This window comes from Ammospiza nelsoni, chromosome 6, assembly GCF_027579445.1.
Source record: "Ammospiza nelsoni isolate bAmmNel1 chromosome 6, bAmmNel1.pri, whole genome shotgun sequence".
In the NCBI taxonomy this organism is placed as follows: domain Eukaryota; kingdom Metazoa; phylum Chordata; class Aves; order Passeriformes; family Passerellidae; genus Ammospiza; species Ammospiza nelsoni.
Window position 1 is genome coordinate 49,299,032 of NC_080638.1, and position 11,088 is coordinate 49,310,119.

The following is an 11,088-nucleotide window of genomic DNA, read 5'->3' on the forward strand; positions in this document are numbered from 1 at the left end:
TACAAATGAGTGAGAACTAAAGTGTAGGCCTACTGATGTATGATAAACTACTAAGTTCACCTGGCTACAGTTAAATGAGAGAAATCCTGCTCAAGACATGTTTTATGTTCCTTTTCACTGAGAGAAATCCTGATGTACACTGTTTTATTTTCTAAAAAAAGGAGAGTACTGTCCCTTGTGTTACAGTGACAAGTGACTTGTTTTGAGTGTAGTCAAGTGGACTATGTTTAAACAAACCTGTGTTCCTGTCCCAGTTTTGTCCTAGACTAACTGTCCAGGATTCTGGGGACTAAGGTGTTTAGGCTCCAGTCCTTTTAGATACATCTGCATCTGCATATGTGGAGAATATCTGCTTTAGGAGTGCTTAAATCCTTGCATTTTAGTTTCTTACATGTTAAAAAAAAGGAACACATGTTTTGAATTGAAAGTAATGAGTTACTTTAAGATTGTATAGGGACTTGAGGAAGAGCATTGTATCAGATTTTATTAAAAACCAAAAATTAATGGAATGCCTCATGGGTAATATGAGTCTTTGACAATGACAGCAAATTAGAAACTAAAACCAGCAGGGAGAGTGGCCTAGTAAACAGTGATTTATTGATGGAAAAACAATAATTTTCTTCCTGTGCCTATGAATTCAAATGATTATTTAGTCAGCAAAGGGACAGACAAGCAGCAAAGGGACAGACAAGATGGCACCAGTAAAGGGCTCTTCCTTTTTAGATTATCTAGGCACGCTGCTTTGCAATTAGACACTGCACTAGGCAGTGGACAAATACTTAAGTGTCACAAAAAAGCATAGTCCCTGCCCTCAAAAACACAATCCAAATGTGCAAGGAGATGCCCAAGAACACAGAAATTAACTCTGCTTTACCAGTGGAGAGGTGGAACACAGTGGAGGTAAGGCAGCTGCATGGTGTCCAGGGGAGCCGAGAGGAGCATTTCCACTTGGGCAATCCTTCCCATCTGATATCTGTGTAAAAAACTCATTCTGTATGGGAGCAATGAAGCTGTGAACGTTTTAACCTTTTGTAGAGACTGTTTTTTAGACCCACCAAATAGGTTCTATTGGACTTGTATGTGGTATGTCAAGGCCACCAAGATCTGTGTGGTTGGAATCTTCCCAATGATCTGTGTCTCCAGCACACTGAGACTGCATCTGCCAACTGTGCATAAGGAGACTCCATATTTTGGGGAAAGCCAGAAAACTTAGTATCATTGTAAAATCTGCTCTTTCTTGACAGGCCCAAAGAGTTCATAGAATGTGTCTCACACATTCGTTTGCTGTCCTGGCTACTTCTGGGGTCTCTGACACACAATGTTGTCTGTCCAAATTCTCCATCATCTTGCATGCCTATTCCACTGGATGCAGGTTCACAAATTGCTGACCACCTTATTGTTATTCTGATTGGGTTTCCAGAGCAATCAAAGGTAAGGGATTATGTGTTTTAAGTAGAGATGTGTTTTGTATTGGCCTTTTTGCAAACATTTATTTTTAGTAAGATAAAAGGAGGGGTAAAAGCTTAATAAAACCCAGGACCCAGGGAAAGAAATCTCTGTAAAGTTTTTCTTACATGCCTAGAAGACTGATGAAATTAGTACACTTAAGTTTGAGGTTTGGCTATTTCAAAATGTCTGAACACAGGAGTGAGGAATGAAAAACTGAATTCCAAATTGAAGCTTTAGCAGTGACCATCTCTGTAGCAAATCTCTCAGATAGTTATTTATTCTTGTTGTATATTTGCATTGGATAGCATGTAATAATTTTATGATCAAAATAATTACAAGCAGTGATGATTCAAGCACAACTTTTTTCTTCAAGTTTTCAGGACAAGAAGAGTTATTACAGATTATAAGACATTTGTGACAGTAGTTAAACACAAATATAGCAGCAGTCTTTGACACCAACCAGGTTTTTATTAGTGACAGAAGCAGAATGATCACACATTTATCTTATACCTAAAATAATCCTTTCTTTCCCTCCACTCAGCCAAGACACTGGTGCTTCCCATCCATTTCCTTGGCCTTTTTTTTGCTCTTTCAAATACCTCTTTCCAGTTACCAAGCAACCATTGCAATGTTTGGTGCAGTCATGCTGCCACAGAGCATGAATCCCTCTTGCTCTTGCAAACTGAGAAAACATCTCTGACCAGAAGCATCTTTCTTGTAATGAAGTGGTTAATGTCCAGCAGTCCTGGAGGCTCAGGCACTGTGATATATAACAAGGATTAGCAAGGAGCCATGCCTGAGTATGCAAACTGAATTCTCTTTCCTTGACTGTTTCCTTGTGACTATGAGCAGTCCCAGCAAAGCAGAAATGGATGGAAGATTAACAGAACAGATGTAAAATCATGTATTTTATATGATAACTGTCCTTTCAGGTTCTGAAGTGGTGTCATATGTGCCAGAGCCTTCAGGCCTTCCACAGATTGCAGTGGAGATTTCCACTGCAAGAAAGTTTCAGAAATAATCCTAAATATCTGTTTTGCAAAACTAACTTTCTTTTAAAGGGACTGACCTTCATGCCAGGCACTTAGATTGCATGGGAACATATTTGCAAATCCAGTTTTTTTAAATATAAAAAAATATAAAAAATATTTTATAAACATGGAAAAGAAAAAGATGTTATCAAGTGTACTTGACTTACTAGTTCCTAATGGGAGGGAAACATGGGAAAGTGAGGGGCAAAACTGCACAGCGGGACACGTGACAGGGAGTGAAAGCCTCTGCACTGTCTCCCAATTGAGTTATTTAAATAAACATTTACTTCTATTTTCTGTTTTTACAGACATCTGTTCTGCACATGTGTTCCCTGTTCCATGCATTTATATTTGCTCAGCTCTGGACAGTGTATTGTGAACAAACAGCAGTAGCTCCGACAGTCCAGAATCAGAACGAATTTAGCTTTACAGCAATCCTCACAGCCCTGGAGTTCTGGAGCCGAGTGACACCCAGCATCCTGCAGCTAATGGCACATAACAAAGTGGTAAGTCAGGTACTGCAGACAGATTTAGCACAGATTAAACTCAGAGGAGGCTTGGCTCTGTTTCAGTGGAATACAACAGGCTATGAATAGCATCATAAAGTGACTTTGATGCTTTTGAGAAATTAAAGGATAGCTAATTAGTTGTGATTTAACCTCACAGTGGGCCTGAAACAGGATGTAGCCAGAATCTTCCTGAAACAGCATCAGGAGCTTGAGCTGCTGCTTGTTGGATTATGAGCTCCTTGCATCACATCTCATTTTGTACATATTCCTGCTCTTAAATGTGGTCTGTTGTTTTATCTGACTCTGCCTTATAGCACAAATGAACTGTTCTAGGATAATTCTGTGAATATCCATTTGGTTATTTTTTACCATGTGATGGTGAAAAAACACTCAACTGCTGACATCTGGCCACCCATAATTCATGGGTTATTCATCAAAAATAAGCTACATAAATATCTCTTGAAACATTTTTGAGTAATGAATGAGTGGAAGGAGGCATCTCTAGAGATAAGATTTAAAAGGGAAATGTTCACTGTGTCCAGAAATCATCCATATAATTTTCTTGGAAATAACCTTTAAATGTTTGTTTATCCCAAATACTCTCTTCTGTTGGAGCACCTTTGTACAATAAGAACCCAGAGGGCTTCCAGCAGCCTCTCATAGCTGCTCCTTTGCTTACCCCTGACTAATGATTCTGTGTGCCTGCAGGCTTAGGGTTAAGAGCTTGTTTCTGATGGGCAAGGCCTGTTGTGTTTCCTGAGAGTCCAGACATCTCAGACAGTCATGACAGATCAAAACTTTTTAACTGAGATGTTCACTAGTAGTTCTGGCTCTGGAGAGCTTGAGGTTAGCTTTGGGAAACATTTCTATACATGGCCCATTCCTCTTAAGGTTTAGGTTTTTAAGGTTTGCTGCTACTAAGGTTTTCATTCCTGGTTTGTTTGGGTTTTCTTTTTATTTTTAAATGTAGATCTGCTATGTGTATAGAAATTGCTTTATATAATTTCCCTTTCCCCATGTGAAACATCTTCCATCCCAGGCAGGTATGGACCTTGCCCTTGTAATTGTAATTGCATGGGCTGCAATTGAAATTCTTAGCCAGTTGTTATTTCCTGTGTCTTGTCCATATCAGGCAAGAACCACCTAAAGCTGTCCCTAGATGATATTTTAGCCTCTGACATGGTGGGTGTCTGTGGGTCACAAGCCATTGCTGGGAACAGCAGTTCAGGAAGCTCCCTTTGAAGGAACAGGAAGTGTGCATTGTGTTTCCAGCCAGCCAGTTGTTTAGTCAGACACAAAAGCCTCTTGTCAAGCCCTAGGATGAGAATATGACTGCGAAGTCCCAAGTTCCAATCCTTTCTCTGAAAGTATATCATTATGTAGCTTTAGAGCCACAGTTATTAAGCTCTCTGCCTCAGCTCTTGCTCTGTGAAATGTAGATAGTAATACTTGCCTGTCTCACTGGGGTGTTGTAAGGTTAGTTAGTGTTTGTGAAGCACTTTGAAGATGAAAAGCACAACATAAAAGCGGAGTTTATTATTATCAAGGGGAATTTACATGTAGTTTAGACAGGCACTGTAAATAGTCATTGCTGGCTCAGGATGTTTGTCTTGTACCTGTGACTTTACACAATATAAAACATAAAAAGCTGTCTGCTACCAAATAACTGATATTTGCATCGGTCATACATTATGATACAAAATGGAAGAATTATGGACTAGCTGTCAGTTGAAAACAATGAATTGTCTTTTGATGGGGGATAAAAAGATGGGTGTTGTGAGAATGTTAATTTTCAATGATTAAATAAATAAAAATAACAATTTCTGACACATAGATTGATGAGAATTGCATAGTGAAGACATAAATAAAGTTTGTGATGTCTGAAAAGAGCAAAGCCAAGGACAGCTTGTTTTGATGTGTGGTAAGAATTAAAATACATCAAAGGTTGAAATACTTAACACGTAGCTGTTACCACATTGGGGTAAAACTAAACAAAGAAAAACATCCCATATGTGCTCATGTAATATTTCATCTTGTGTGTCAGTGGTTAATAAACTGCCTAGCAAATACAGGAAGATTCTTCTTAGAGGCTGTTGGCTTATCTTACTACATTGTTATGCTGGATATTTATGTGGTTTTACGCTTGATTTTTCTTTTCCAAGATGGTGGAAATGGTGTGCCTACATGTGATCAGTTTAATGGAGGCTTTACAAGAATGCAACTCTACTATCTTTGTAAAGGTAGGCATACCCTACCCTGAATATGTACTAAATTATATTGCCTGATTATTCTGATTTCTAAATGTATTGTCCTGTGCTTTCTCTCCCGCTCAAAAAAAGAGAGAGTGGAAGAGACTGAGGTTGAATGTTAATGCCACAATATACCCTAGCAGAGCATACTGAAAAATAAAATCTGTGTTAAGACCAGACCACAATCTCAAATTCAAGTTCTCCTGATTTTTTTTTAATGAACATCTAATCTGCTTCCTATTTCCATTGCCACTAATGTCAGTAATGATCTTATTCCTCTAATAGACACAACTAATGTCACTGACTTTGAGAACCTCTAGCTACAGCCTGAATTTTCAGCCATTCTGCATCTTTTACTCAGCAAAGGTCCTTTGCTGATCTCTTCTGTGTTCTGAGCCTCACATTCTTTTAGGTGGATAACAAAAACTTTTTGCCACATTGATTTTCCTGTTATTATATGAGTTGTTTCTTTGGAAATCCATAGTCAGTCTTCCATCACACTGTTTGCAGAAGGGTTGAGGTAGTCTCACAAGCATAAATCAATTTTACTATCCTTTTTTATGTTTTCCCAGTGCAAGAGAGTTTCCACATAAGTAGTTAAGGTTAATATAGTTCTTCTGTTGCCATAAAGGAAATTTCTGACTATTGCTTTACTCCAGTCTTTTATGATCAAGCAAGAATTGAAAATAAAGTAGCTAAAATTGAAGGTCTTTATGTCAACATGAAAGTATTCACACTCATTGTGAAAATACAGATTTGTAATGTCTTGATTCACTACAGAAATTCTGTCACTAAGGGCTGTTAAAGTGATTATGGATGTGTCTGAAAGACATATGGGCTTCTCTTTTAGCCAGTCCAGGATGTTCAGAATTTGACAAAGATGAAGAGTGCCTTTAAAGCTGTGAAAAGAGAGGCCTTTAGGGCCAAATCCCTGTCACAAATCAAATTAATGCTTTCAGGGGGTTATGTTTGAGAGCATATATCAATATAATGGTAAGTCAGGTTAAAAGGACATTGTTGTTACTATAAAATCAAGCTCATAAAACTGTGGAACTCTGAGTTAAGGTGCTAAGCTTTCATGTTGAGTGGGTGGGAGATGGAAGAGAAAATTTTGGTGACCAAATCCCCTTTACCTAATGAAATCCTGCATGAACAGTATACATGCATAACATTACTGTAGGATTCATAGTTCCAGATCACTATTTTTTCTGAACTGATTGTAAAAATATTTATTGTAGATGTGAAAAATAAGTGCCATGATTTAGGACTTACTGTATGTTTGAAGTCCTTCAGAGACACAATGATGCAAAACTTATTCACACAGGAACCAGTGAGTGGCTTCTCTAATTAAAAAAAAAATCAGATTTGAGAGAGTCTCTTCTTCAGTGACTGTGAAATGAAAGTGTTGAACTTTTCTGCTGCTTTTCTATGTCAGAGGAACTGGGAAAGTGGCCATAGCAGGTTAGGCATTGGTGTTGGAGACCAGTACCTTGCTGGTCACATCTTTGACCATCAAATGCATCTCTGAGGAACTTGGGTGCCTACAGTGAAGACAAGAACAGCTTAAGGCCTTTTGCAGAGACCCAAGGTTTTTAGGCAGCCCCAGCAGCTGCTGTGTAGCTTTTTAGGGAGCTGGACAGGCAGCAGATTTGGAGAGCCAGAACAGCACCGTGACCAGCCTGTTATACAGCCTGGTTTCCCTTTAAAATTTAAACTGGAATCAGTATAGTTCTGTTGAAAATATGAACTCAAAATTTTGATAGTGTCTGACAGCACTCTGTTCTTCCAGCTGTTCTTTCTGACTAGTGTTTTGTATTCTTCCTTTGTGAAGAAAATCTGGCTTAGGATTAGTTAACAAAACTCAAGTGCTTCCATAAAAATGTCTTCTTGTGTGACTTATCTATCTGGCAGCTGTAGCACTAGATGGTTTGCTTGCTTGTGCATGCAGCGGAATGTTCGTTTCCTTAAATATGTCCAGACCCTGCAAGACAGAACTGGTGCTGGAGGACAAAGATCTGTGTCTGACCTTAGATTTGTCCAGAAGAGATATTGATAAAAGCTAGTTTCCATGAGTGCCCTTTGCAGTCAGTATTTTTGGACATGATTCATCTTGATCTATTTTAGATACTTGCTTTGGGACAAGATGAACTGAATGTGAAGTGCTTGATTCTCACAGCTGACTGTAAAAGTTGTCCAGTAAATTGGTTCAGATGCAGAGGGGTACCCTAAGTTTTCTACCTGGCTTCCCTTCTTGCTTGATGTACTTCTGACCCCAGTTCTGCCTCCTCTGGCTAACTCCACAGGAGCTCCATCAGTGCCAGACTGAATTGTCAGGGATGTTTTGTTGATGGCAGTGGGGTGTGGAGCATGGCTTCCAGACCTGTTCCCTCCTCACCAAAACCACACCTTGGGATTGTGGTCACTGCATCTTATTGAGCACTTCATTAGTGTGAGAGCCCACGGAAGGGTGTGCAGAGCTCACACATCTGCTGCATCTGGCTGCATTCCAGCTCTTTTGGCATTCATCTGTCCGGAAATGCTGTGGTTTGACTATGGTTCTTCATGTGGTAGACTAAGTAATGAGTCCTGACAGAGTTGCATGATTCTCCAGCAAGAGAGCACTGAAATTGAAACAATTATCATTCCTTGCACAAGGGAAACAGCTCCTTATCTAATGTTGTCAATAGTGATTAGGTTTAACTTGCAGCTCCAGTAGCATAATTGGTAAATTGCAAATTTTAATGCCATTTGGAGGAATATTTTAGAACAGTAACCTCAATGGTTAAATTAATATTGAAAAAGATTAATACTTTTACTAGAAATGCCTCTCTGGCTTTCATAGGGCTGTCATGTTCCACTTCCTCAGAAGAAAAAGTTCTATGAAGAGCAGGAATCTGAAATATGTGTAACTCCAGTCCAGTCAGAGCTGACAAATTTTCAGACCTCCTTACCTTGTCATTCTGGATAGATTTTACCTGGTGCTTCCCAGCCTACAGAATATCTCACATTCTGCAGAGAAGCACTGATGTGACTAGTGGCTTAAAAAATGTTGGTTACCCTTTAAATATATGACCTGTTATTAAGAACCACCACATTTTTTTCCCATTTCTTGATGTATACATCACCATGCAAAATGTTTAGTCTCTTTACTCCAATATTGCTCACCTGCACTTACAGAAACACCCTTACAAGTAAAGTAATAACTGACTTCCTGTAACAAGTTTAATTCTGTGTTTTCATCATTACCTCAAACAGGTTATCAATAATTGCTACAGGTGATTCATCAAGCTACAGACAAGGGAAAATGGCTTCTTTACAGCTGAGATTTACCTTCTCGAAGTACTTAAAATAACCCCATTTTCAAATTTGTGGTTCAGACCGTGCCAATTCAAATGGCTAAATGCATTAGATGTATCCTTCTCTGTCTCACAGTAACTGTAGCATGTTTACAGTCACTTGTACAATAACAAAATGCACTTCTTCTTGCAGCTCATACCAATGTGGTTGCCAATGATACAGTCAAACCTAAAGGTAAGTTGTTTCTAGTGCCTTGCCCTTTTATAGTATACATTTCTATAAATTTTAAAATAATTTACATTTCTGTAAATTCTGGAAATAAGATGTGTGAAGACAGATAATTGTAGCATATGCAGTTGAGATGAAGCTCTGAAGTATGAGCATTTGCTGAGACACTTGCCCTCTAGTCAGTACTGCTCTATCCATTTCCCTGCTGGAGCATTTTCCTCTCCCCAGGTTCTGCACTGGGGCCTTTCCTTGCTATTTACTGAGGTTGGTTGTTCCCTGAGCTGTGGTTTTTCTTAATGCCTTAGGCTTGAGAGTTCCCTGACAAATCAGGGTTAGGACTCTTGACTCAGGAGATAGTTGTGGGTTCTAGAGAAGATACTGTGGGCCTGTTTTCTTGGGTAAAACTACCATCTGGCCCTCTTTGTAAGGGAGAGGAAGATGGTGCGCTGTGGTTTGTGAGTCAAGAGATTTTTGGTGAAGAGAAGAAAATTTTGGAGTTGGTCTCAGTATGGAGTTGTGTCTGTAAACACATTTGCCTTCTATGGCAACACCACAGGGCAGGATGTGGAAGCAAGAAATTTGACATGGGGAAGTGTAAGAAACTCCCTGGCCAACAAACCAATACCCTTCACATTGCTATATTAATGTACATGTTAAAGGTAAGAAACTAAATGCTTTGCATCATTTCAACAGCATTTATCTGCTGGACTTCAGCTCCGCCTCCAAGCCATCCAGAGCAATGTCAACCATCACAGCCTGAGGATGTTACAGGGGTCAGGACAGATGAACAATAGCTCGTCTGTGCTCCGCAAGTGGCTGCAGTGCACCCAGTTTAAAATGGCTCAAGTAGAAATTCAGTCATCAGAAGCTGCATCTCAGTTTTACCCTTTATGATGCATGTAACTTGTTCCAAAATAGTCACTTTTTAGCCTAGCAATAACAGGGTTAGAGCTGTAAAAGACCTTTTGTATAAATCCGTATACAGAGTATATACTGTATCTACACTTTTTAGCCTAGGACAGATTGTGAAAAAGCTTATAATGGGTGAAGCTAAGAGCCTGCTCCTGCCAGTTTATAATTACAGTTACTCAGGATCAACAGGTTCTAAGTCTGCTTTCATGAACATGGATTGGACTCAAATCTACCATATTGTACATATGTCTCTGATCATTGAAATGTTCTTAAATGTTCCTTTACATTATTTTTGAAGCTAAACAAAAATCACTTTTCTTTGACTTCTATTTTTTTTAAAAATAGAATTGTGGGTATTCAAAAACATGGAAGTGCTATGTTGCTATTTTTTGACAATTACAAAAGAAAATAGGGTTTTTAGGAACCTTTATATAAGTTTTTAGGGGGGAGGTGTTTTTTTTTTTTTTAGATTCACAGCTGGCAATGCAATAAAATCTGTCACTATAAAACAGTGATGTTCTAATGAGGCTTTTTGTCATCATCTTCTGGGAAAACAGCAGCTTGTAAGGAGAGTTGTTATGAAGTGCACTTAGAAATTAGGTTGTTAAACTGTGCCAATTAATTTGTGGTTTTTTTCAGTACATTTTCCAAAACTGCCAGGTCTGATTTATTATTTTTTGAAATACTGCTTTTACTTCATTGATTCTATGCTGCTCTACTTTGTAGGTTTCATAGAAGCCTCTTAATTTTGTGACTACTCTATTGTATTCTTCTGTCGATACTTGTATACAGTGCAATTAAAAAGATATTCCAAATCTATTCTTATTGATGTCTACAGAATTTATGTTGCAAACTTCAAGAGGAGCATGATTGGACTTGAACTTTTGCATAATGATATTTACAAATCCCAGCATTTGCATACTGTTGCATACATGATGTTTAATAACAGATGGATTTTAATATCATTAGGAAACTCAGACAAAGCCCATTGGAATCTAAGGAGAATCAATTAACTCAGTGGATTTTACATAAAATCTTGAAAGCATAATGATTTGCCGCCTCTTGTAATAAATACTTAAATCTGTGCAATCCCAGTCGTATTTTCTGTATTTATTCTGTAATGCACTGGTTAGAAAAATAACAAACATTAAGTTGTATATTGGGATGGTATTAAATTCATAGTCTGTATTACCACTCTCACAATCTGCCTGAGTACGTTTCAGGTTTTGTGAAGGGTCAGTATTCCCTCAACACATTTGCTGAAATAAAAGTGGAAATGTTTGCAGATATGCCGTTAAAGTAACGTTATGCTTTACAAAAACAACAAAAATAAAACCAACCAATGAAACAAAGGAAAATCAGGCATGTGTTAGCTTGCTTAAAATATGCCCCTCTGTGTGCTTTCAGTGGAAA

The 11,088-nt window shown here is 38.4% G+C and overlaps 1 protein-coding gene across 2 annotated transcripts in view; it reads left to right on the forward strand.

Annotated features, from left to right (window-relative positions):
* The window catches only part of UNC79 (unc-79 homolog, NALCN channel complex subunit), a 108,760-nt gene extending 98,032 nt beyond the window's left edge, over window positions 1–10,728 (forward strand). For both annotated transcript variants that reach the window (XM_059474170.1, XM_059474171.1), the window contains 5 exons: window positions 1,245–1,431; window positions 2,789–2,986; window positions 5,152–5,229; window positions 8,728–8,769; window positions 9,457–10,728. In XM_059474170.1, the coding sequence (XP_059330153.1) occupies window positions 1,245–1,431; window positions 2,789–2,986; window positions 5,152–5,229; window positions 8,728–8,769; window positions 9,457–9,657 (706 nt within the window). In that variant the 3' untranslated portion in view covers window positions 9,658–10,728. The remainder of the gene's footprint in view (window positions 1–1,244; window positions 1,432–2,788; window positions 2,987–5,151; window positions 5,230–8,727; window positions 8,770–9,456) is intronic.
* The last annotated feature ends 360 nt before the right edge of the window (window positions 10,729–11,088 follow it).